The sequence below is a fragment of the Eubalaena glacialis genome, chromosome X (assembly GCF_028564815.1).
Source record: "Eubalaena glacialis isolate mEubGla1 chromosome X, mEubGla1.1.hap2.+ XY, whole genome shotgun sequence".
Classification (NCBI taxonomy): Eukaryota; Metazoa; Chordata; class Mammalia; order Artiodactyla; family Balaenidae; genus Eubalaena; species Eubalaena glacialis.
Window position 1 is genome coordinate 9,021,654 of NC_083736.1, and position 26,846 is coordinate 9,048,499.

At 42.2% G+C, this 26,846-nt stretch overlaps 1 protein-coding gene across 7 annotated transcripts in view; it reads right to left on the reverse strand.

Annotated features, from left to right (window-relative positions):
* Positions 1-2,089: 2,089 nt before the first annotated feature.
* ARHGAP6 (Rho GTPase activating protein 6) overlaps positions 2,090-26,846 on the reverse strand; it is a 485,829-nt gene continuing 461,072 nt past the window's right edge. For 6 of the 7 annotated variants that reach the window (XM_061178423.1, XM_061178424.1, XM_061178429.1 and 3 more), the window contains exons 10-13: positions 18,742-18,839; positions 8,690-8,958; positions 6,779-6,859; positions 2,091-4,025 (exon numbers count right to left, since the gene is read on the reverse strand). In XM_061178423.1, the coding sequence (XP_061034406.1) occupies positions 3,328-4,025; positions 6,779-6,859; positions 8,690-8,958; positions 18,742-18,839 (1,146 nt within the window). In that variant the 3' untranslated portion in view covers positions 2,091-3,327. Of the gene's footprint in view, positions 4,026-6,778; positions 6,860-8,689; positions 8,959-18,741; positions 18,840-26,846 lie in introns of all 7 variants that reach the window. The other variant, XM_061178422.1, reaches the window with a different exon arrangement.

The window sequence follows — 26,846 nt, forward strand, 5'->3', positions numbered from 1 at the left end:
CAGAAGAATATTTGCTACTGATTTAGTCCTGTTTTAAAATTCTGTCCGGTCGAAATGTTGTCCTGTTTTCATCTCTGTGTGACTCTTCCTCAGTCATTTCCTTTCTTCTCAGTTCACTTGAGTCCACCTCCTGCAGTTTGCTTATCAGAGCGACATACACCACAGGCCTGGACTCGGTCCTGACATCTCCTTAGATTTAATCCCAATGCTGTTTCTCTGTCAAGCAGATGTGTATTAAAATGTGCATAAGAAAAGAAGCAAGCTGGGCTTATTTAGAAATTTCTTCAATTTGCACAAACTCCATTGGTAGAAGAGATTTTTTTTTTCTATAAAAACCCACAACAAACGTATGTTAATAGCTTCTTAGATCAAGACAGATTCCTCTTTGGCCATTTCTGCCATCATTCTGCCCCATTGCCAGAGACACAAAAACGGTGATTGAGTATTCAAAGATGCAGAGACATCTGTGGCACGTTGGAGCTTTTTTCTTGATTGTAGGATCTCTTTGCTCCCAGGAATGAGTGACTTCAACAGCCTGTTAAATGGTTTTGTCCAAATTGAAAGAGTTTGCTTTTTTTTTTTTCTTGTCAGGTATTATAACATTTACAAGGTGTTAGAAATGACTCCAACTTCGACTCAGGTCTTTGGGGCTTGTGTGTGTGTTTTAAAACAGCTTATTTTCAGGCATAGAAAACAAACGTATGGACACCAAGGGGGGAAAGGGGGGGTGGGATGAATTGGGAGATTGGGATCGACATATATACATATATACATATATACACTATTGATACTATGTATGAACTATGTATAAAATAGATAACTAAGGAGAACCTACTGTACAGCTCAGGGAATTCTACTCAATGCTCTGTGGTGACCTAAATGGGAAGGAAATCCAAAAAAAAGAGGGGATATACGTATATGTATAGCTGATTCACTTTGCTGTACGGTAGAAACTAACAACATTGTAATATACTCCAATAAAAATTAATTTAAAGAAACAGCTTATTTTCAACGTGATAAAGGCATCTGAGAAACAAGCTTTCACTCACGAAGCCAAAGATAGGGCCACTGGGCTTAAACCATCTAAAGAGAAAGGGAGAGTGAATATTGTTCATTATATGTACGTACTTGGGCATAAACAGGCACAGCACACACACACACACACCACAATTTAATTGTATAAAAAAAAATTCTGAGCCATGTTTTCTGGACTATTTTAGATCTGACTATTAATAGATAGACATACTTTACCTTTTGTGACACAGACGTCAACCTCAGGGCCATTTGATCTGGCAGTTTAAAAAATAGGACTATTAGGGGAAGAACCTGGTGGGGGAGGGGTCCCATATATCAGGCAGTTGAGTCCAGAAAGGAGACAGAGAACTGGCCAGACTGGTGTCAAATTCAAAGCCAAGAAAACACAGAGTCAGCGGGAGGAGGAAGAGAAGAGGTGGCACAGGAAAGCAACCTGTGGTCCACAGTCAGACAGCGTTTGCTCTGGGCCTTGTTGGCAACTTTGGGCCGTGTGTGGGCAGCCAGGAGGAACCAGAGGCCGGCAGGCGAATCCCTCCCGAGTCCCTGCCAGTGGCAGAAGTGCTGGACCCAATGACAGAGCTTGAAGATATCCTCATCATTCCCCCGATAAGAGGCATCAGATAGCATTTTTAGACTTCATTATTTCAGCCCTGAAGCAAAAGGAGCATCTAAGGCCTATAGTGTAGATGTAATTTACAAGGATTGTGTTGGGCAACACCTGTCCAGCAGGTGGGAAACCTGAGTTCCCATCCTGGAGCAAACCACTTCCTCATTGACAATTGAGTTTCAAATGAGTGACAATCAGCCTTCACTTGCTTCAGTGTCACCGGGTTACATCCCCAAGCCACCTGATATTTTTTACTAGCTCTTTAGCTGTGTATGTATAGTACTGCCATTATTTATTACACTTGGACTTGGGGATAGGGAAGTGTATGTTTGGAATGGGGTGCGAGTTCATTCACTAGATTTAATGTCAGGGAACGAAGGCTTTGCTTAACTTTTTATTCATTATGGCACAAGTAAGAACTTTAGGAAACACCACTGAAAATGTCATCGCCAATATGAAAATTAAGAGTAGCATGTTTTATAAAAAAAAAAAACTTTTTCTATAATACACATTCCCTTATGAAGTGAAAAAAAAATTTCATAAAATACTGAAGCGAATTGCCACCTGCTGGTCAAAAATTGTTTTGCAGTTGAAAAACTTCAAATTTACTACTGAACTATGGTAGGAACATTTTACACTACACATAAAATTACCAAAGAAAACATTTCCTCAGCCTTTGGCACAATGTAAATACAGAGCTTAATTTTTTTCCAAATATGATTTACTTTACAAAGCACTGCATATAATTTGGTTAATACTGATTATGGGGCAAAAGGAAAAACCATGTTCTGTAATTTGAATACTCTCTTTTGATCCTTAAACACTTTATAGTTGGATTCCAGTTTGCAGTTTTGAAAAATACATAAAAATCGTACATTATAAATATATATTATATATGGTCTATATAAAATTGAATTTGACCTAAAATGGGAAGGACAACTTCTTAATTATTCTTTCTTTGTCAGGCACGGCCTTTCTCTCTGAATTCTTTCTAAACAGATTCTAAAAATATATTCCATAATGTACCAAATTTAATATTTTCCTTAAAACATATTCAATATGAAAAAGCATTCAGTGACTATATTTTTTTGTATCTCACTACTATAGAAAAATATGGCTTCTCATATTCTGTTTTATTTTGTTTGTTAGTGTTTTCCTTAGGCATTGAAGGAAGGGCTGTCCCCAGTTAAAAAGCTATGGCCAAAGCACAGAAACCCGCTTGTGCGTATTCTAGAACACTCTATAGAATCTCATTACTTAGAATAAGTGATTAAAAAATGTGTTTCTTCTGTTTTCTGTGAATATAACATATAGGATTATCATACATAATCTGTTACAGAATATACAAGAGTCAAAACTGAAGACACATAAATACAATTAAGCGATACCGAAGCGAGAGTTTTATCTTATACAGAGCCAATGTGAATAGCTTTTAGATTGGATACTAGCATCCATTTCTGTTTTTGTTTTTTCTGGAGGCTGGCTATGCAATAGAATCTTATCATAAATGGCCAGCGCCCTAGTGCTCTATATCTTTAAGTGAACTGACTTTTCTCGTGTTATTGTTTTTTAAAGTGTAAAAGAAGAAAAACAAGTAAGTGCCCAATTGTCCAACACCCACTTTTTCCCCTACTGAGTGGAAGAAGGCTGTTTGGGACGTGAGGGCTGAGCGTGGAGGACTCATCTCATACCAGCGTTTCCGGGAGGGCATCGGGGTTGTCGGTGGATAAGAGCTCCCAGATCTGCCACCGCTCCCTCTGCCAGTCGAGCCAGTTGGGTTCCCCCAAGGTCTTACTGTTCTGATCGCTGGCGGGACCGGGGTAGGCGCTGCTCGCTTTCTGCTGGGCGGCCTGATGCTCTCGCTCGGCTCTCTGGCTTCCCTCTTCCAAAGCTGTTCCGGAGCCTCCTTCTGGCCTCTGGGGCCTCCACAGCGGCGGCTCCGCGGGCTGGTGGGCCGATGCTAGGGCCTGCTTCCCTGGACCAGGATACGGAGGAGGAGGCCTCTTGTCGTGCCTGGCACCCTCTGCAGGTCTCTGGTGCAGAGGCTTGGCTCTCCTCTGCGGCCAGGCCACCTCCGGCTCGCGCTTGGCGAGGTCTTCGGCGCTGCTCAGCGTCCAGCACGGCTCCGGCCTTGGCCTTGGCGCGCGCCTCCCGCCCCCGCCGCCCTGGATGGGGGGCGTGCTGCAGACGCGGGCCACGGGGGCGTGCGCCCTGCACTCGGCGATGGCGCTCGTGGTCTGAGTCCTGCCAGTGACCTGCGCACTGCTGTCCAGTTCCATGGGGCTCCCCTGCCACCGGGGCCAATTTGGGGACAGGTTCCCTTGAGAAAGAGAACACGGCCCCGGTCGGAGGGAGCTGCTTTCAAAAATGTCTCCGTAGGAACCTGGGAGCCGGAGAGAAGGACGAGAAATGGAATTGGTTTGTAGAACCCCTGTCGGGATGCCCTGTTATTTCTTTCCTACTGCCAATTTCAAAAACTGAAAAAGTGCGGACACGCTTAGTTGTTGTTGCCTAAAGTAAAAGACTTCCTAGTAAGAGACGTGAGCAGTGCTTTCTGATTACTGGCACAATTCGTGAAGCAGCTCCAAAGACAGATGCCTGGACTCCGACAGGTTAGCTGTCAAATGCAACCAGATAGTCCTTGGCCCTAATTTATGTTTTAGGAAAGCCCCCTTCTGCGTGGTTAGGAAAACTTTTCTGGACCTAGAAGGTGAAAGGAACATTCCCTTCCTGTTCAGTGCAACTTGCAATCCAGAGGAGACACAAATAATGTTTCCATGTTTCTATTGTGTCAATTAAAGCTGTAGGAATAAATGAAATGAATCAAAAATGCCTCATTTGGTGCCAGAAGATAATGAAGACAGCAGCCGCTGTGTATATTCCACCACGACCACTGTGGGAGAGACTGGCTCGTTGTTCACCAAATCGTCCCCTTTCCTTCCTGGATGAGGTTTGCCAGCCTCCCTTGCAGTTAGGAGGGCCACATAAATGAGGTCTGGCTAACACATGTGCAGAGGTGTGATGTGAGCCATTTCTAGGCCTGGTCTAGTAAACAAACAAACAAACAAACAAACAAAACCCCAAATGCACTCCTAGTCTTTCCTGCTTGCTCCCTTCCTTTAACTTGTAGCCCAGGATGGGGAAACCATGGAAGACTCCAAAGCCTCTGAGGATGGGGGAGCCACTGGCTAGATGGAACTTGAGCCCCTGAGTGACTCTGTGGAACAGAGCACTCCCACCCTTCATCGCCCTGCACAATCCACAGTGAACTGGGCACTGAGGGAGAAATCAACCTGTGAGAGGTTAAGCCACTGACATTTCGGGGGTGTTTCTTACAGCAGTTAGCCTTCCCTAACTGATACAGCTTTCCTCAGGAAATTGAAAGGAGAGCAAAACACTGCGTTTCACAAGCAAATGAGGAGTTCCTGGGGCCTATGTCCCCAGGCTGCCTTTTTCCTATGGATTTGCCCTGTCCTCTCATTTCTTTTTAGTAGGCAGGGAAAGAGAGCAGATCATTTTGGGGAGAGAGGGGCATATAAGCATTTACATAGGGACAGATCAGAGTTGAAACAGCGAAGGAAAACAGAGCAGAATATCGTGGAATAGTTTATCCTTGGGGGAAAAGGCAGTAAAGCACTTCATGGGATACAATGAGATGTAGTTAGATAATGGATCAGTACTCAAGTACTCAAACTGGATTAGAGGCCATTAAATTAAAAATGTACCATGCTTTAAAAATGTAATATGGGAGGTATTACAAAACAATGAGAATGGGAACATATACACACATGCACACACACATATACATACATACACACACATTTGGGAGAAACAATAAAACAAAACAATTTACACACTTCATGCAATATATTAACATATATTCCAGACGGATTAAAGAATTAAGGGTTAAAATAATGGAATACTATGAAAGGGAAAAGTGCATAGATGACTGACTCTCCAATGCTTAAGTAAAAGTAAAGATTAATTTTGCAAAATAATTCACAACAAGAGAGAGTGATAGACTTACCTATGTAAAACATTAAAAAAATTTCAGATATCCAAAAAGGGGGAAAAAATGCAAGGGATAATAATATCAGTGGCAAACAAAGTGGACAAAGGGTTAATGTCTTTATGATAGGAAGAGTTTGTAAGAATCAATTTTAAAAACACTAGCATACACAAATAGCCAATGACATAACAGATAATCAGTGGGGGAAATTCAGCTGATTAATAGAAAAATGAAAAAATACTGGTGAGAAAGAAAGGCAAATGAAAATAATAAATACAATTTTGTTCTTTAAAGAAGCCAAAATGCAAACCCAGTGATTTGCAATACCAATGAGGTTAAAGTGACACGGACAGTACAGTGAAATGGCACTGCCATCTACAGCTTATGGAGCATAAGCCAACGCATCTTCTAATGTGAAGTGACTGTACCTCTGAATTCTTGAAAAGGTTCATCATTTTTGACCCACTTTCCTATTCTGTTTGTTTGTTTGTTTTGTTTTTGTTTTTGCTGCACCACGCGGCTTGCAGGATCTTAGTTCCCCAACCAGGGATTGAACCCAGGCCCTCAGCAGTGGAAGCTTGGAGTCCTAACCACTGGACCACCAGGGAAGTCCCCCACTTTACTATTCTGGATTTGTAACTGGCTTTCTGAAATTTTGTGAATTTGTTAATAACTTAAAATACCAAAAAAAAAAAAAAGTTACATAAAAGAGGTCCCTGACATCATAACTTATTACAACATCAATAAAAAATGGAAACAACTCCTTGTCCCAGCATTGGGCTAGCATTGGGCTATAAACTACGAATATGCATCTGGAATACTACATGGCTCTTAACAATAATAATGGAAAATAACTGGAGAATGGACGGTAAACAAATCATATAAAGGTACACATAGAGAATGATTGTAACTATCTTTAAAAACTCTTGCAAATGAAATGAAATAAAGTCAAAGACTGATGTACTTTGGTGGAAAGGATAAGTATAGCTTTATCCCCTTTTTCTCTGTTTCCAGCATTTTCCAAATAATATTTGACAAGCATGTAATACGATGATAGTAAGGTGAAAATGAAAGGAAATTAACTTAAAAAGTAAATGAAATACCAGTTTTAAAAAATTATCCTTCACCTGTCATTCCTGGGTCTTTGGATCCACTTTTTAATGTTGAATGCCAAGTTCCCCAGATATTGAAAGCCTCCTCTGCCATATCTAGGAAGAAGTGTATAAAAAAGGTATGTAACTCACAATCAAACTGAAGAGCAAAAAATCAATAAACAAATATGTTTATAACATCTCTTTTGCTCAAAGTACTATATTCGAGATTGGGATGGATACAAGACAGAATACGATGCAGACCTGCCTTTTAAGATGCTTATTCCATTTGAGATTTACAAAAAGCCTCTTTCTCTATGATGGCTGTGGTAGACAGAATAAGGACTCCCACAAAGATGTCCGTGTCATGATCCCCAGAACCTGTAAAGATGTTATATTCAAAAGGGACTCTGCAGGTGTGCTTAAGTTATGGATTTTAAGATGAGGAGATGATCCTGGATTATCCGTGCGAGCCCGATGTAATCACAAGGGTCTTTATAAGAGGGAGGCAAGATAGAAGATGCTACGTTGCTGGCTTTAAAGATGGAGGAAGGGGCCAGGAACCAAAGAATGCAGGCAGCCTCTGGAAGCTGGAAAAGGCAAGGAAACAGATTGTTCCCTAGAGTCTCCGGAAGGAACACAGCCCTGTGGACCCATTTTAGATTTCTGATGTCCAGAACTGTATGATAATAAATTTGTGTGTTGTTTTAAACCACTAAGTTTGTGGTCTTTTGTTAGGACAGCAATAGGAAACGAGTAGAATTGTGATGGGTGGCAACAGCTCTGACCGCATTAACATAGAGACAGAGGAATAGTTATAGTTTCTTTATCTGGTGGCAACAGAGTCAGTCCTGCATGTATTTATTCATACATCCCCTTAGTCTGTCTGTAAATATTTACAGCCTAAGGCACTATCTTAGGTGTTTTCACCATCTCATTTAATCCTCACTACAATGATGCCACGTGATAATAATGACTATTTCTAGAAGCAAACGTCTACTGGATGCTTCCCTGTGTTCTGCAGTTCATATGCATTCTCTCATTTAATCCTGAAGAGATGACCCTGAATCCATTTTACAGATGAGGCAAGTACTTTCGCATTTTAAAAATAAATTTTATGCCTGATGGGAACATGGGTTACTGTTTTCATTGTAAATTTAAAAAAATTTTTTGACACGAATATTTGTAAAATTAAAAAAAAACTGCTGTGATTAAAAACACCAAAAAAAAAAAAAAAGCCCTTTCAGAGTGGCTCTTCAGATTAAACTATAAATTTGAGATAAAATAGTAAGAATTTGTACTGTGTCCTCCAATTATTACTTTAAAAGTGTCCTGTTGAGTCCTGACCCTGAGGAATTACTCTGTGGAGGGAGAGAACAGCACCAAACATTCGGTGGTCAAATGAGAAAAGCTGCAACCCATACCCTCCCTCCCATTGTGGAAACTCATGGTGCCCACTAGCACTTTAAAGAGTTTGAGAACTTGTACAGCAGAGAGACCGTTAGCTTGGTTAACCCAATATTTCCCAAATGTATTTGACCATGGAAACCTTATTCTGCCTAAAGACGTCATCTCCCGTGGAGACCTCCTTGGAACATGCCAGCTTGTTATATAATAAGTTCAGCTTGTTCTCTTTATAAAAGTTAACAGCAATGGTTCGGTGACATCTTAGCCTAACAAATATGCACCCAAACCCACAGGCCAGGACACATAAAGTTCCTCGGATGCTGGAGCAGAAAAGTCAGCTGGGAATGTCAGGGGCTGTCAGAGCTTGAGACTGCTTCCCAGCTAGCTGGGTCTGTGGGGACTCAGACTCAGAGTCGGTGTTTGGCAGGTCCTCAGTAAATGCTCATTGAATTAGAGAAACGTGAAATGGTGAAGGGATGGAGAGAAGGTCCAAAGCGCCCACATCAGGCCACATGCAATCAAGGTCACTGGTGGAGTTACCTTTCCCAAGCCTTGGTCCAGGAGAACTCTCCCTCGACTTCGACGATGGCAAGTGGCCCACCCGCACATACTGCTCTGGCCCTTTGTAAAGCTTCTCTGAGCCCCCCGGGGCCACGTCCTCTTGCATAGCCAGCAGGGAGCGCTCGGACAGCACTGGGGAGTTGTTGTCATAAGGGGAGAGGTCTCCGCTGGAGGCCTTGTTGGAATCTGTGGACGAATGCCTTCCTCCCACGGAAAAGGAAACTTCCGACCTCAGCATGTCAGGGCTTCTGGCACAAGGAGACAATTACAGGTGCGTGAGTGTGTTAACAATGAGTGACCAGATTCAAACAATCCGACGGTTTCACACAGGACAGGAGGAGAATGCACGGACACGGGCTGAAACAAGAAGAGCTTCTGAGCAAGGTTCCAGGACTCCTGTGTCAATAAGGTGAAAGCGTTTCTATGAAATGGCCAGCAGATGGCAGTAAAACCCAACAGATGTTACAGGAAACAGCAAGGCGAAGTGGGGGAGAGGGTGAAACACATGGATCCCTGTCTTCTCCAAGGTGCATCACTGAAATGCCTGTTGGATCAATCCCTGTTTCCATTTAAAAATTAAAGTCTGCTGCTCACTATCTGTTAAGTAGGGAAAAACTGTAGATAATTCTTTTACTTTCCTCAATATCCTGAATTAAAAATAATTCAGATAAAACTATGATTGAAACTTCACATGTAGTTCATTATGGCTTTACGGACACCTTTTCTCCCCGCACCCAAATACTTATTGTAAGTGAATCCATCCTTCCTGAGGACGAGGACAACAACGACGATGATGATGATGATGACGATGATGCTGCTGGTGGGAATAACTGTTTCATGGTTAAAACGGTGGCTAAAAGGATAAATATATGACCATCACTAGAGTCCATTGTATTTAAATACACCTAAAAAGATTCTACAAGGCACTAGTGCTTTTACAAATTGATATAAAACGTACTAATTAGCATATCCATTAAGGTTTATATGTGCATGAGTTGTCACAGCAACAGAAATAACAGTGAAAACAGTGAGCGGAACAGGACGATGAGAACATCAGGAACACGACAGGAGTGTTGGAAGTCTTACCTGGGAACATCTGTATTTTCTACCTTCCTCAAAACAGTGGCCCTGACATCTTAAAGGGAAATAAATGATCACAGATTGATTAAAAGTTCCCAAACCTGCTTCTGTTGCATCCGCGCTCCCCCACTTCACTTCTCTTTACTTGTCTTTGCTTTCTTTTGGTTTAATTTTTCAAAACAAATCCTTAGTGATCTTAAAGAAGGTCAACCCATGCCTGAGCAAGCCTTTCCTAACCAAAGGGTTCTGTGCATGCAACACGGAGGAAGGACGCTCTCAGGGGGTCTAGCTTCACGGTGGTCTCCAGCAGGGGTCAGTGCCAGAGGAAAGCATCTCAGCAGCTGTGACATGCTTTCCCTGTCACCGAGGCAGCCAGAGGCCCAAGCACTTTTTGCTGAGGGAATTTCTTACCCACATGGAATAAATAGTCCTTTCCTTGCCTCCTCTTTAAACCGATGACTGATAACCTTATGGGAAAGAGCCAGAGGACAACCACGAGGATGGTTTTCCAGAAACTTTAGGCCTCCAATGAATGAAGGAAAAATAAAAGGAACTTACTACTTCTGCTGGAAAGTGGGGGAAAAAAACGATTTAACCTCCGCTATTTAATTAAAGGGGGAACCCTCCCTAATTCTAGTGGAGGGAACACAAAACAAAACAAACGGACACTTGTCTGTCGTCATGGGGTTCGACTCTCGTTGAGGATGCTTTACCATGAAAATGAGAAAATACGAACGTGTTGAATTGGTAGCACCACAGAGCTCAGCTCAGAATCAGGGTCCTACTTTCTGACCAGGGCTAGAAATCAAATTGCTGGGCTAATTTCAGTTGTTTTCCCTGTTTAGTTGACATTTTTCCGTTCATTAATGAAAATGTCTTATGTCTACTCGGCAAGAATAAGTCATAGTGTTATATCGATAAGAGTGGGCACATAAAGCCTTATTTTATGGGCTGTTTTAAAGAGAGTCAAGTCAATTCACTCGCCAAAACAAAATAACTATCCGGGCTTCGAATGCTTTTTGGCCCCTTTACAATAGGAGGAAAGTTTTGGAAAGGTCATATTGTAGCTCACGGAGACCACAATAGTTCGGTTGCATAGCTTGCTCTTCTGTCTTACAAAACATATAGAAGAGCATATATTGAGCAAAGTATGATAAGCTGCAGATTCAGCCAACAGTTATGTGCATAAAGAAAAACACCTCATGAAAGAAAGTTCTTGAACATCTCAGTACTAGGGACATTTGGGTTTCTCCCAGGCAAGCAGGTTATTTTTACCTACTTGGAGGTAAAAATTATTTTTCCACATAGAACCACGGGTCATGAAATAAAGATTGTATCTCTCTTTGCAATGACCGCTAAAAGGCTCTGAGGAATCGGGGCTCCACTCGAGTTGGCGTATTGGAGCTTGTATGATATTGGAGCTTGTGTGAAGCCTTTGTGTGTTTCACACCCCAGCTTCATCTTACCTTATCACTCTTTCCACTGCTTTCCTTTCCCTGGTCTTTCAAATTACTTACTATGATATTGTTCTGCTTTACATATTTTTGCGAGCTGCTTCAATACATTGTTTTTGGACTGGTGTACAGACAGGGAAATCAAGTCCATGTCGCTGGGGGTATTAAAAAGGCAGCATGCTTCATGAGAGCATTCAGTTTGGTTAAAACAAAACAGAGAACAATAACAGCAATAACGAAAGTAACTGAAGCTGTCACATTGTTTTTTCCTCCATGGTCATGGCTGTGATTGGATCTGATCCAGCAGAGGTGGGAGAGGAGGAGGTGGAGCGCCACTGTCCCCTTCCTCTGTCCTTTGGGCTGACTCTGCAAAACCTCACTCAGCGGTTCTGATGCGGCCGCATCGCTACCACCTGGGAAATGCATTACTTGTTGGAAATGCAAATTCTCAAGCTCCATTCTGGACCTCCTGACAAGACTGGCCACCATATGCAGGGCCCAGGGCAAAATGAACATGCGGGGCCCTAAGATTAAAAAATGATTAGAATTTCAAGATGGTGACAGCAGATCACTAAGCCAAATGGGCGCTGCTTCTGAGTACAGGGTTCAGCCCAGGAAGCTGGCTTGGCCGACTGAAAGGGAACCTCTGGGGGCAGGGCTTTAAGAGCCCTCCAGGTAATTTTGATGCTTGGGGAAGTTTGAGAACCCCAGATACCAAGCCTTCCCTCAACCCAGAGATGTGACCGTGGGCTATGGATCTACTAAGAGTCAAATCAGGAGGGAAACCACAGATAGTGGCCAAAACCTCAGCCCTGGCTGGCAGCGGGGGTAAATGTGGTGGTCCTGACCTTGAGGTGGCTGGTGCCACAGCTGAGTAGAGGAGAGAGAGTGTGCCCATCCCAGCCAGCTCCGGTCTGCAGGAGCTGGATAACTGAATGTTGTTTGGTTATGGATCAGAACGTGTTAAGGGGAGGGGGGGCAGGAGGGGCCAACCTGCCTTTCTCTGCTCTTCTGTGTCATTCTCCTAAGTCAAGCCACCAAAGTCACCACAGCTGCGGCCCAATCAGGGGAGAAACGAGGAGGTGGCTAGAGCTAATCCCTGGAGGTAGAGGTGAATGAAGCAGACACAGACCACGAACCTCCTCAGCGTGGCTGGGGTCACAGCCAGGGACACGGGCAGGTGGGGACACCCCATGAGAGGTGACACCTCTTTTCCCAGCCAGCGTACTTGCCCGTGGAAGTGGATACTGATTGAGTGCCCATGGCAAACAGCTTGTGGTATATACACTCATGTGAAGTAACCCCTTGGCCTGAGAGAAGCACAAAAGTTGCTATTTATATAGAGTCCATTATGTGGCAGAAATTGTACTAAGCTACTGTTAACAACTCTCCTTGTTTCTGATCACAAGTCTAGAGACGAGCCAAAGAAATGAGGAGATATCAAAATTACATGTCTTTCTAGCAGTACCGGCATTAGGGGTCGAGACTCCTAAAACTTATTTCATAAATACTATTCAAAATGATTAAAAATCAATAGTAAAATGCTTGTTTTACGCTTAGAGTTGGTGGCCCTTTTATATGTTTAAAGTATTTCCTATTTATCATTTTATTTTCTCGGCAGAGGTCAATAAGATGGTGGCCAAATGTGCCTAAGAACCCATGCCCAAGAATTGTCTTTCCACACGACAGCCCACCAATTAATAAACAAAATAAAACTCCTCAGAACTCTCACTGTAACATTGGCAGTTCAGAGTTCTAAAAAATTTCAGTGTCATTCCATCGCTTTATCATTAAATCAATTGGAAACAAATCCAGGACCCTCCCTCTGGAAAATGAGACAAGCAGCCACCAACGTCTTCTCTAAGATTTGCCTCTAAAATGATTCTACTCTAGGAAGGCAATTTGAAGTTCAACACTCCAAGTAAAGGCAATAAAATATTCATGCATTTATCTAAAATATTTATTCTAACCAGTGATTCACTAGATGAGAAATCGTTTAGAAGCACAAAATGTTCCCTCTTTCTATGTCTTGGAATTTCATGGATTTGAGTGGATACACTGCAAGTTGACATGGGTTTGCTTCCATGAATGGAGAGCTTTCCCATGAGACCTGAAAGCCCCGGGACCATCCACAGCATGCATGGCCAGTCTCAGCCAACCAAACAAGCATGAGATGGACGCGGAGAGCGAATCACTTTCTCACCCTTAGCTGGTCCCTCCAGGTCAGGGTGTAAACACGCTGGCAGGGTACTGTGGGCAGGCCTGTACTGCAGCCGGAAGCACAGAACTTGTTCTGTGGATAAACGGAAAACTCCGGTTCAATCACCGGAAGTGGCCAGCCCAGCCCCTCACTGAGCAACCCCAGTGAGAAACACCTTTGGGGATTTCGAACTTGCATTGGCTCCATGCTTGGCTTAGCCATGAACTGATAAACCTCAGTCTGTTGGAACTCAAAGCACATAACCATCTCGGACACTATTAACGGTACCAGGAAAGGAATCCACTGCCACAGTAGCTCTGGACTTATGGAAGATTTTCACGTTCATCATGCTCAGTTCTGCAAAGCATCCCTTATGCAGAATCCTAGGGACAAATGCACCCTGCTCCAAAGAGAAGCTGACATGGATCCAAACTCCCACCAGGAGATAAGGCCAGCACCCTGGACGTTAGAATTCGCCCAGGTCTTTTAAAATTTTTTGATATTTTGCTCATCAGAGATTTTTGGTGTTAACTTTGATTTTTAAAAAATACTACACTTCAATATTGTTCATTTTGATGACCGTTTTAACACACCCTTAAAATCTGCACCTCACTCCCCTCACCCTAGTTCCTGCCCTGCCATGATACCGTACTTCTGTTCTGTTGCAAATGCCTGCGTTTAACATACTTTGTCCTCTTTGACTCCATTCTCATCCCCTATTACCTTACATCCCTAAATCAAGGGGGAGGGTCTATTTTAAGTATCTTTGAAGAAAAGAGCACACAATTCTAATAAATATACCAGACAAGCAATTAAAAAACTGGAAGTCTTTCATTGTTAGTAATATAAATCTCTTCTAATCTCCTCTCGGCATTCCATTTTAGTTGAAGCCAAAAATGTAAGTAGACAAGCACAAGAAAAAATAATGAATCCTCCTCTCACTCCCCCAATTCTGTTGTCGCACATGAAGAAGGGAAAAGACTCAAATCAAAACATTAAATTCCCAAATATCACTAAGTGTTTCATCTTTCAAAACAGAAATGTTGATGAATACGTTCTTGTTCTTGGTTTGACACTCTTTTGAAAACTTACTTGTCCACCCCAGATAAAATCTTGTGCAGTTTCCACGTGGGGCCCAGCAATCTAAAACCTTATTTAGGTATGTGAACTGATGGCAAAGAACAGAAGCTTCAGGAAAAAAATCAAAGGGTCGGAAGAGAATAATGAGGCAGCTCGTGCATATCACTGCACTTATGATACTCATTTTAGAAGCCACTGTTGCTTCCCACTCTGTGGTCTTCCTGCAAATCCTTTCCATTCTTACCTTTTATAGCCCTTGTAGCTGAGTTTTCACTAAATAAGGTCTTCGGAACAAGAATTCTGTCCGTTCCCATGGCGCCACAGCTTATCCAGGTTCCCGACCTCATGACCTGCAAACGCAATCGCTTCCAGCCCCTTCAGAAATCGACCTGGCCTGGTGCGAGCAGGTCATGTTCCCAACTTCAGTGCCTTTCACCCTCACCCCTCTGTCTGTTCCAGAACTACGCCATCATCCTGATGCCAATTAGATCAGGTGAGCTTTGTCTTTCAAGACAGTGCCACAACTTAACGTGGATGGGTTCTCTCGCGCCATATTGCCTTCATAGGTTGCTATCTCATGGACAGCAAGGTAGAATCTAGTGACACCCAAGTTTTTGCTAAGTAGTTGTAAATGAACAGAATGGTGAAATTCCAAGTAATGTGATAATAATCACTAACAAGTACTAAGCATTTATTTAAAAATCAGATTCTATTCTAATAGCAGAACAACTCCATAAAGTTAGTGTGACTTTTTATCTCTAGTTTACAGATGAGGAAACTGAGACAGAGAGAGATGAATTTATTTTCCCAAGACCGCACAGCCAATAGCAGTGGAACTGGCATTTGGACTCAGGCAATCTGGCTCTGAATCCAAAGCTCAAAACCAGCACGTTATATCATAGAAGGGTGTGTTATTGATGGATAATTGACATGTCAGTGTGGCCAGCACTGTCTGGCATTTGGGGTACTATAATTTGTCACCACTGTATTCTGTCATTACCATGATCTATCATCACTGTAATTCTTTGCCGCTGCTTCTTGATTTAAGCACCGCTGCTAAGCTTGCTATTTAAGGGCTTCTGCCCTCTGTGCTGGCCAGCCTCTTCATCGTGTCCCCAGCCAGCTGACATATTTACTTTTATGACCAGGCCCTGATTCAAGCTCCCCAGACATCCAGGCCTATTGACAACCTCTCCAGCCTACAAAGTTCCCTGCAAATCCTTGCTCTTCTCAGAAGATACCGAAACTCCACGTGGATCTATGGTCTGGAGCGCTGGTTCCCTTCTTTGTCAACACAAAGACCCCTTTGGAATGTAACAAATCACCTACCTCAAGTCCCCGGATGACAGTAAATATGTAGTATCTAATGGGACAGCTCTCAGCTGGCAGTTCTTAGCCTGGCTGCTTGTGAGAAACACAGGGGAGCTTTTAAAAATCCCAGTGTCCAGACTGCACCCCGGAATAAATGAATCCAAATCTCTAGGGGGGTGCCCAGGCGGAGCGGTTCTTCAAGCGCCCCAAGTGATTCGAACGGGAGGCAAGGCTGAGAACCAGGGGCTCAGCACATATCATCTTCACCCTTGTAGGCCTCCTTCAACAAGTCTGCAAGTTCTTAAAGATGTAAGCATTTATACGGAGAATGGATAAACAACAAAGTCCTACTGTAGAGCACAGGGAACTGTATTCAGTATCCTGTGATAAACCATCATGGGAAAGAATATCAAAACTGAATGTACATATATATATGTATAAATGAGTCATTGCTGTGCAGCAGAAATTAACAAAACATTGTAAATCAACTATACTTCAATAAAATAAACATTGAAAAAAGAAAAGAATATGCCTTGAGATTTTAAGCTTTTGCTACTCAAAGTTTGGATCATGGCCCAGCAGCACCACAGCATCATCTGGGGGCTTGTTAGAAATGCAGTTTCTCAGACTCCCTCCCCTAGACCTACTGATTCAGAGAGAACATTTTAACAAGATCTCCTGGTAATCTGGATGCATAGTGAAGTTTGAGAAGCACGCCTTTAAAGCACGTAGAGACTACCTACAGCGCGAGGGTTAGGACTTTTCAAGCCTCAAAAGGCCATTAAAAATAAATATTTATTTACTAATGTGTGTATTTTCCCTTCACGGTAGCATCATCAACCTTCTGGGCTGCTACCTGACCTGTACCTAGAGGAAAAAACCAAACACTCCCTTCTCCTCCTTACTGCGAAAGTCTTCTCCAAATGTTTTCTGTTCGATAGTGCTAGTCTCTGACATCTTCAGTGCTCCCGTGAGCTCACCTTCCTTTTCTTGAAGCCCTGACACTCACCTAAGATCTTGGTGTAGGGTCAGCTTGCCTAGGCCTTACAATTCTTATTCCTATAGGTACAGGGAACACAAGAGGCTGCACCACTGTACAGTTTGGGGTGGGCTTAATATGTACGCTTCCTCCTTTTCCTAAGAGTAGAGAAAGAAAGGCTCACTTCTTGGCATTTATATGCAAAGAGCGTATTGAAAACCACATAAAAATAACTTCTAGCATCTATTCTTCAAAGTATAATATTCATATATTTTAAAATGTCATACAAAAGCAGAAATTCGATAAGTCAAAAATCAGTGGGTTTTTTAGGTGTGTGTTTTCTACCTTTCCCAAGGCAGCTTAATGGGGGATTCACAAAGAGAAAGGCTGCCATGTCTGTTTTCTTGCACAGGGGAGGGAAATAAGTGAGTTCCTTTAAATTCTGGTGACACAAGATCTCCTATGAAGAAAAGCCCTTTGTTTGTTTAAATTAGAATCTCCACCTTGATGATAGTTAGGAATCTAGGAAAATTTTAAGTGAGCCCAATTCTCTGATATGAAAAGCAAGACCATGAAATACCAGCCCATGTATACAATTTGAATACATTTTTATTCCCTCGTGGCTCTTAGGGTTTAAATCCTGGCAGAATGTCTTACTTGAAGCAGAATTTATCTTGATAATGATTGGCACAGAAACGGATTTTTTAAAGTGCTCTTGAAAGGACGATCCACTTAAAAATTCTTCCCTGTTCTACAGGACATGGAGCGAAACAATGTGCAATTCCTTTCCACCAAATTTCTCTAAAGAATGTAATTTTTAAATACCTGAAATAGTTTTAAATGAAAATTAGTACATCAGGTTCGACATCAATACAAAAGAACAATTTAACACGTGTCCACGTTTCTGAGATACCATTGAATAAGACGTACCATTACAGTATTTTATGTATGACTAAGAGGGAAAAAATGCTACGAATTAATTTAAGACATGTCGTTGATTATAAGATTAACCTCAATTTCAGAGATGATAAAACATGGGGGAAAATGTGTCTTAGAATTGTTGAAATTCAGTAGATTAACAAGCACAGCATAAGATGATACTTTCATGAAGGAAACAACGTTTCCTGTCACAAATTTAAGGTTCGGTGTCATGGTGGCAACATCACTCCTGGTTCATGACGCAATATTATCCCCTTAACTAGCTTTGTTAAAGTTCACCCCCATACACTCTGACTCTATAACAAATGGTTAAGATAAATCATAAAATCTGACTAATGGGAAAATTCAGTGCTTCTCCTTTTGGGGGAAAAATGGTGGCTAACCGTAGCCTACAGCAAGGCTTGTATTTTCCTCATTGCAAACATGGGTGCTTGTGTAGACCGGCGTGCATTTTTCTCAAAAGGATGCTAGCTATAAAGAGCGGGAGAGTTAAGAGGGTGAGCATCTCTAATTTCATGGGTACCTAGGCCTTGGCTGAGGCCTGTCTTGTGGTTTGCTAATGCATCTGTCCCGTTGGTAAGTTACACACGTGAGATGCATCCAGGCGCAGCCTTAGGGGCCCCTAAGCACAGTTTTTTGGATTCTAGAAGTGGAATCACTGATGCACATCACTGTCAGTTCCTGAGCTTCCTGCCAGTATGATTTAGTAGGGTTTTTTTTTTTCCAGTAAACACAGTCGAAAGGACCTCAAGGGGCTAGAAAAAGAAAAATGAAACAGAAAAATCCCATAAAGCAGTTTCTAATTTGATAAGTGGATTGGTAAGACAAGCATTTTCCGTTTAGGTGGATTGATCAGATTTGCCAGGAAATCACCAAAATTCCACTCAAGTCACCCTGCGTGGAGTTATGTAAACTTTTCTAATTCTTTGGAAATGAAAATAGAAATCCCCAAGGTGGCTGTAGAAGACGGAAAAACTGGCATACTCACGAAGATTGGGAGGCCTTTCTTCTGAGTAAATAGTCCACCACATCGGGGTCGGTCTCTAACAGGCTGATCAGTACTTCATTCTGGAGATCCGGGGGAACCTGCAGGGGCCAAATGTTGAGGCATAAATAAAACCACTCCAGAAAGAGGCGAACTACGGTCATTGGCAACTTGACAATAGCATATAAAAGGGTGCCTTAAAAGTTGTAAGAAAACAGAGTGATCTGTTGGTTAAAACCAAACCTACACCAACCCATACAGCCAGTTTCATTCTTAGGACAAACTGGATGATTACCAAATAGTCATATTCAATAGTCAATTCAATTCAACTGGGGTGAATTTTTACCCCACCTGCGACTGGAGGTACAGCCTAACCATTTGGGTACCTCTGTTGCTCAGACCCGATTTTCTTGGCTTTGAATAAGCAAAATATTGCGGTTAAGAGGAATGGTGTTCATAATTTATTGTCCAAATAGGGACACTTTCTAGAGTTCATATTTAGAACTATGCCAAGACAACAGGCATAAGTTAGGACTGTCCTGGGCAGTTCTGGAACACAGGATCAGATTATTGAGGACAGGCCCTGGAGCCAGAGACTGCTTGTATTTGAGTCCCAGTTCCACTCGCTGGGTGTGGGACTTTCGGCAAGGTATATGACCTTTCCAGGTCTCAGTGCCCTCATCTGTAAACTAGAGATAATAAGAGTACTCACCACAAAGGGCTGATGTGGTGAGTAAAGGACTTACTACATGTTGAGAACTTAGAAAAGCACCTGGCAAATAGAAAACACTCAAAAAAAAAGGTTGACTAGTACATTTGCACATGCCACTTTGTCATTCAGTGCCGGCCTTCACTCCTTTCTTGCCTCCTGGTCTATCAACAATTAAAAGTTTCTTGCTTGATAATTTGATGAGGCATTCACTAGAGTGTTATAGAGGAGCTTCATGTGTTTCTCTAAGCCTAATCCTCAGTGCATTAGGAGATGACCTTACAATCCTAAATCACTCATGTAGAAGTTTTTTCTAGGAGAAAAGATTGAACTCGGCTCCCAGTGGTTTTCTACTCTGTAGATGCTGGTAGCTCAACCAAAGGAAATTCAAACTGTTGAGGGAAAATACATTTTCAGTCTGATTCTCTCACATGTGGGCTCGGAGACAAGACTCTTAAATACTGTGGGGACATGTCTTCTGAGAACAAGTGTTGGTGGAAGAATTGCCTTCTGCCTCTTGCAGAACTCAATTCTCCTTGAGCTCTAAGAAGCTGCAAACAATTTTATTAACAAAAACAGGGATGAAAAAGCAACAAAATGCTTTCCTCCTTTCATAAATCTATTCTTCCTACTTCATTCTGAATCGTCATTAATGACATTGCCAAACCCTAGTCACACAAGCTCAAAATCTGGGTTGGATTCAAGCTTCTCTGTGTCCTTTCCCCTCTCTGTTCAGAGCTGGGAGATCTACTTGATTTCATCTCCATGATGCCTGTTACTTCTTCCCTCTCTTTCCCATTCCAACTGCAATGATCCAAGTTTGAGTCTTCATTACCCCTTTGGTGTGGTCATCTGTTGGCCATTACCAGCCTTCATTTCCCTCTTCTTATAACAGTCATACCCCAAGTTCCCTCTGGAGAACTAACTGCTCCCCAACCTCCAGCTGTAGGGTGAGGTGTAACCTAGCCTAAGTCAATGATCATTCCACTCCCAGACTACCATGGTTGCCTGAGCCATGAGCATGTGACTTCATTAGAAGCAATGAAAAGCTGTGAGAGTTTCCCAGAGACTTCAGAGGGACAGGATACAGGGCCTGAGGATTGTGCTGACAATTGAAGAAACAATTCCAAGAAATGGAGAGAAAGTAAAGGGCTCTCTTGACATCACTTGAGTCCTAGGTAAAGCTATGCCTGAAGCTACATTTGCTCTGGATTGTTCAGCTGTGTGAGCCCCCAAATTCCTTAAGCTAGTTTGAGCTTTTAGTTGAAAAGAAAGATATATCCTTGATGAGGCTTTGATACAACAGCTTGCTAACTTGTGTACTATTTCCTTCAAATTGTACATCAAATTTCTTCTCTGTGTGGTTGTCAGAATGCTCTTATCAAGACACTTGATCAAAACCCCTTTTGATCAAAGCCCTCCACTTGCTTGCTTGCCTCAATCTGTATTTCCCATCTTCTCCCCTAGCAGTCATCCTCACACACCCGCGACCTCAGTACCACTGCGCTTTTCACTCTGACCTTTCCCCACCTCATTCCTTTAATTCGTTACATAAATATTTGGTGAGTGCTTACTGAGCGCCAGGCACTGGATGCTGGGTTTCAGCGGCAAACCAAGCAGACAAGAATCCATGTCTCCTTGAAGCTGACAGTGAATATGGGAAGACTGGCATGAAACAAATAAACAGAAAACATAGCATGGATCACATGGAGAAAGATAAAGCAAAGAAGGGCAATGAAGAATCCTGGGCCGGGGGTGCAATTTAAATAGGATTGTCAGAGAAACTGACAATTTAGCAGATGAAGGAATTGGAGAAAATCATTCCAAGCAGAAGGAAGAAAGAATTAGCAAGATGTTGAATCAGGAGCAGTTCGGAGGCCAGTGAGGTTGGAACAGAGTGAGAGGAAGAAGGCAAGTGGTAGGAAGTAGGTCAGGTAACCAAGGCCAGATGTTGTGGAGTCTTACTCCATGATAATGACGTCTGCTCTCAATCTAAGTGGGTGGGGAGCCACTGGAAGTTTTGAGCAGAGGACTAACGTGACTTGTCATCACTCTGGCTGCTGAGTTGCTAGGAGATTGTAGGGAAGCAAGGGGTGAAGCCAGGAGTGCAGATGGGGGCTGTCGATACATCCAGAAGAGAGATGATGGAGGGCCGAACCAGCCTGGTGAGTGGATGAGAAATATCTGGATCCTGGAGACAGTGAAGGTAGAGATGGTAGCATTAGCTAATTGACTGGATGGAGAGAGAGAGAAGGAAGAGGGAGAGGGAGTGGGAGAGGAAGAAGAAGAGAGGATGACTTCAACGTTTGGGGCCTAGGCACCGGGAAGGATGGGGTTGCTGTTAACTGATGTAGAGAAGCTGCAGGACGAGGAGGAGGCTGGGGGTCAAGATTAGGGCTGTGGCTTTGGTATAAGACTGAGAGGCCTGTGAGACATCCAAATGAAGGAAAGATCTAGTAGGTGATCGGGAATAAGGATCTGGGGTTAAGGGGGAGTCCTGGGCTGAACATAGAGATTTGGGGGACACATATAGATGGTATTTAAAGCTCTGTGACCAAATGCAATGCCTGGGAACGAGAATGGAAGGAGAAGAGAAGGGGTAGGACTTTTAGGTCCAGGCTGAGAGATTGTTCTCTTACTATATTGAATACATTAAATAAATAAAAAGACTGATAATTTTGACAAACAACATGACCCAACAGATATACTTGATTACATCAGTTTTTCCAAAAGTAATATTCAAAGGGTGCAAATGAGAAGAGAGAGAGAGAACTCATTAAAAAAAATGAACAGCAAAGCAAAAAATAATATAGGCCAAAAATGTATATATTGAATTTTTTTAAAAGAATCTTCCATGAGCAAATTAGGAAGACTATTTCTATTTTTGTCCAGTTGGTTTAAAATTTCCTATGCTTAGACATGTAATAAAAAATTTTGCTCCAAGCACCAATCCATTCCCACTAAGAATGAACAACTGGAGTGCATGGCCTTCAGAGTGGCGCACACATCACAATATTAGTTCTCTGAGAGTATATGGTGTGTCTAATGATAAATTATCAACTCAGATACATTATTAGAATAGGTTACAGGAAGGATCATTATTTGAAAATAACTTGCCATAAAGTTTTGCAGAAATAGCATAATTTCTGCAATTCAGAGTTTTTACTCATTCAGCTAGGCTTTATTCCCAACCAATTATAATTACTGAGGCTTACTTTCTGTAGCATATGTGACCTTTACTTGGTAACAAATGCAAATAGAAAGGGTCAGTGCTATAAACCTATCTACAGTTTCTTTTCAAAAGACTCAGGATACCATTTTGGCTTGGAGACACTATTCACAAATAAGTGAAAAAATATAGCTTAAAAATGTGCATCCATGTATTGCAGGAAGAGTAGATAATACTTTCCTATGCATTATGCAAGACTGACTACAGTGTACATAATCCATTATTTTAATTAGCTTATTTATAGCCCATTTTGATTTAAGGCAGCTTCCAAAATTCATATGATAAAACCACATTTGTTTTTGTTTTTTAATAAAGGAATGGTTCAGAAAATTGGAACCAGTGGGAAAATGAAGGTAGAGAATTTGAAACGATGCCTGGAACTGACTTTTAATATTCATACTACAGCATCCCATCCAGTGCTGTTTTCCCAATAATCCCTGTCATCTTTGTCCACATTTGCACATTTCATTTCCTATTATTTAATAAAAATTTCAAACTACTGGCTCAGTTCAATTGGATGAGCATTCATTTTCTATTAATTTAGATACTTAATAGAGAAACTAAAGTCAGGGGAATGAGCTGAATAGAAACAGCAGCTTACAGTAAGTAAGAAGAAATATCCACGCAGACCATTCACATATGCATTCCTTTTCAGTAATTAGGATGCTGTCGAAAGAATATCTGACCAAGAATCGATAGTTCCCGAGGTCCCGTTTTGGCTCTGCTGCTTATAATTAATATAAACTTGGACACATCGACCATCTTCTTTAGGATTCTATTCCTGAATCTGAAAATCCAGGCGTATCCTATCTGTTCTCTTTGCCTTTATGGAGATGTTATGGGGATCAAAAGGGCTAACAAATTTGAAAGTACCTGACCAGTTGCAAAGAACTTTATAATAAAAGATTTTATTGGAAATAGACAAAATAATAAGTTAAACACTTAAAAGAAAATAATAAAAGCAGATAACTTGGAGATGGTCAATGTTTGTTCTGAGATTTCTTTCTTGACTAACGGCTATCAATTTCCACCTCTTATCCTGTGTGCTTGCAAAGAAACATCATTCTTCTCTTTTGCCTAACACTTCTGGTGGGTAACTAAGTTATGGGATTTCCTCTCGATATGTCTCCGTTCTTGACCACCCCTTGATTTCTAGAGTTACAGTGTATGACCTCTTGGCCCCTCAATTGTAATGGTCTTGAAGCCAGATTCTATGTAGCTTCTCCCTGTTGCCTTTTTCTCCTGTGCCAGACCTCAAGTCTTTGGGCTGGTCACATCATCAGAAGGCAGGGATTATCTGACTTGACCACCTAGAACTGATAGAGAGTCCTAAGGTTGCAGTTCTCTGTCAGCTGACCTCCTTCACAGCTAGGCCAAGATCACATGAGCCAATCCTGGCCAAGGTACCCTAAGGGGGGGGGGCTTATAGAAGCTTCTGGAAAAGGTTCTCCTCCATATTGACAAGAGATGCAGGAGAGAAAACATCTCTCTTTGTGACTGGATGTGATAATGGCTGCAAGAGGTGCTGGAAATGACTGTGGTCTCTTGCAGCTAAACATGGCGGACCAGAGAGACCATAAGTGCAAGTGAGCCGCTAAAATTGTGCCCCCAGACTTCTTATTATGTGAGATAATAAGTCCTGATGTTTGCCAACACCTATAGTTGATTGTTCTCCACCTTGCAGTTGAAACTCCTACCTGCATATCCATGACCTTTCACCCACTCACTCACTCAATCAATTTTATACTCTTCCAGAACACAGGGTAGGGTGGTGCTTTCTATGCAATGGATGCTGAATAAATGTTGTTGGAATGGCTACAAATAATAATAAAAAATAACCCAGAATTATTGGTCTTCATGGTGTACACTGGTTATGTTGCCTTTGTCTAGATGCTTCTCTCTACTTATAACTAGTACCAATGTCAGGCTCTAGCAAAATCTCCTTGCTACTCATTTCTAGAGTTGGAAGATAAATTTCCTTTCCCAACTGAGGCGCACCAGAATTTTTCTAACAAGTTCTTAAACTACTGTTTCCATTAACAGAAAAACTCTAAAAATGAAAAGTATGACTCAATAATCAAGATTTTTTTCTTCTGGAATTTTGTATGTAGTGAAATGAAAACTAAGGAGTAGGATCGTGAAAAACACATTACTTTTTTTAATCAACCAATTCTGGACATTTAAATGAAGGAAGCAAACCCATCCCAAAGGGCTTCTTCCCTTACAATTTATTGTTTCAAATCAAAATCTCTACTGCGTTTCATGGCACAGGGAGGTCAGCTCGGTGCTTTGTGTCCACCTAGAGGGGTGGGATAGGGAGGGTGGGAGGGAGACACCAGAGGGAGGAGAAATGGGAATATATGTATATGTATAGCTGATTCACTTTGTTATACAGCAGAAACTAACACACCATTGTAAAGCAATTGTACTCCAATAAAGATGTTAACAAAAAATCTCCTGTGTTTTAGTCAACTATTTAGTAACTTTAGATAACTTCTAAGGGTACCATTTATGGTTGTTTTTATCTGGAGACTCAACTCCTTAGATTTTCATATATTCCTTCAAAGGATAATGCTATTTCAAAAATCAAAAGAACTTTGGACTGTCCTGCTTCAGAGAAAAAATGTAAACACTGCACATATGAAGGAATAAAACTGTCACAATTAAAATCCACCCTATCAAATTAAAGATGAAACCTTGAATGACTGCCTAGGGTATAACTGCTATGATGTATTTTATCCCATAAACCAGAGAGAGTGAAAAATGGTTTGAGTTTTCTCCATTTACTAAGTCACCATAACAAACCATTAAGGGCATCTGAAAGAGCACTTCCCAGGACCCAATCCTACTGTACTGTACTTGTGTAGGTCTTTCACACCAGTCCACCACTTGGCACTGAACCGAGAAGGATGCTTTGCATTTAAAACTCTAACAGTCCCCAGCAGAAGTAAATGTCATTGGAAGTCATGATGATATTTTTTTTAAGCTAACAAACACACCGAGAGAAATCACTTTGGCTATTTATGGGAGCAAAAGCTCAAACATGGGCAGGCCCAGCCTAGAACTTTTGTGTAGCTCTGGTGTGGAGGATGGCTTAACATTATATAAGGAGGTCTCAGGGCACTTAAAGGGCCAGAATGCGTTAAGTTCAAGAAATTTTTCTCACGTGCCTGACACATGCCAGGCAGCGTTTTTGGCAATTGGGGCGCATTATTGAACAAATATAGTCGAAGAGCCCAGGACTCATGGAGCTGTGATGGGGGATGGCTCGAGGAAGGTGGAGAGCAAGGAGCAGTCTTCGCTCCGCGGCAACAGGTTAAAGGAAATGGAAACAGCTCAGGTGTAATACGCTTCTGCCCCTCTCCACCTGCGTGTGTCACCAACAGTACGTGCACTGCATTCTGTCACTACAGACAGGACAAGGTGAGCAGGCTCTCACAGCCATCTGCTGGCCTGGACATCAAGTGGGTGGGTGTTATGATCAGTCCAGAGGGATTAATGCTGTTGAAGGTCCCCTTTCCGCCCCATTTTCAAACTGGTTAAAATATTCTCCCCCGCCCACCCACAGCCAAGTGAATTCCATATCTGAGACGTCACATTAAAGCACCTCATCTTTTGTGAGGGGAGGCGTCACACTGTAGAAATAATCCACTTAGTTGCTGCATCACTTGGGCGAACGATCTTGGCTTGCTCCTGGTGAAATGGTGGTGCAATTGAGAATAAGCTGATGATGTACATAATGACTAGCCCGACCCCTGGCACACAAACAGTGGTTATTTTAAAAACAGTGGTTATATAAAAAGGGAAATGGAAATCATATATAATTATCTGGATGGGGGTGGTCTCTTGTTTGATGACCTGGATTACGGCTTGACTCCTTTTGACTTGGCATGTGAGAGAAGTTTGAAGAAAATGTAATTTGTGCCGGGAAAGAAGAGAACACAGAGCAAAGCTTGGCTTCTGAGCTTGGAATCCTGATCACAGCCTCTGACCCTTGCCCCCAGCAGTTCTCATTTGAAATTTCCCACGTGCGCTATGCTGATCCCCAGCTCAGGCTGACCAATCAGCAGGGTGGGAACGCGCCGGCGTTCCCACGTCTCCACAGCGCTTGGCACTTTCCATCAGCCCACAAGGGCGGTGCCTTCTCCTCTTTCCCTCTCTCCAAAAAAG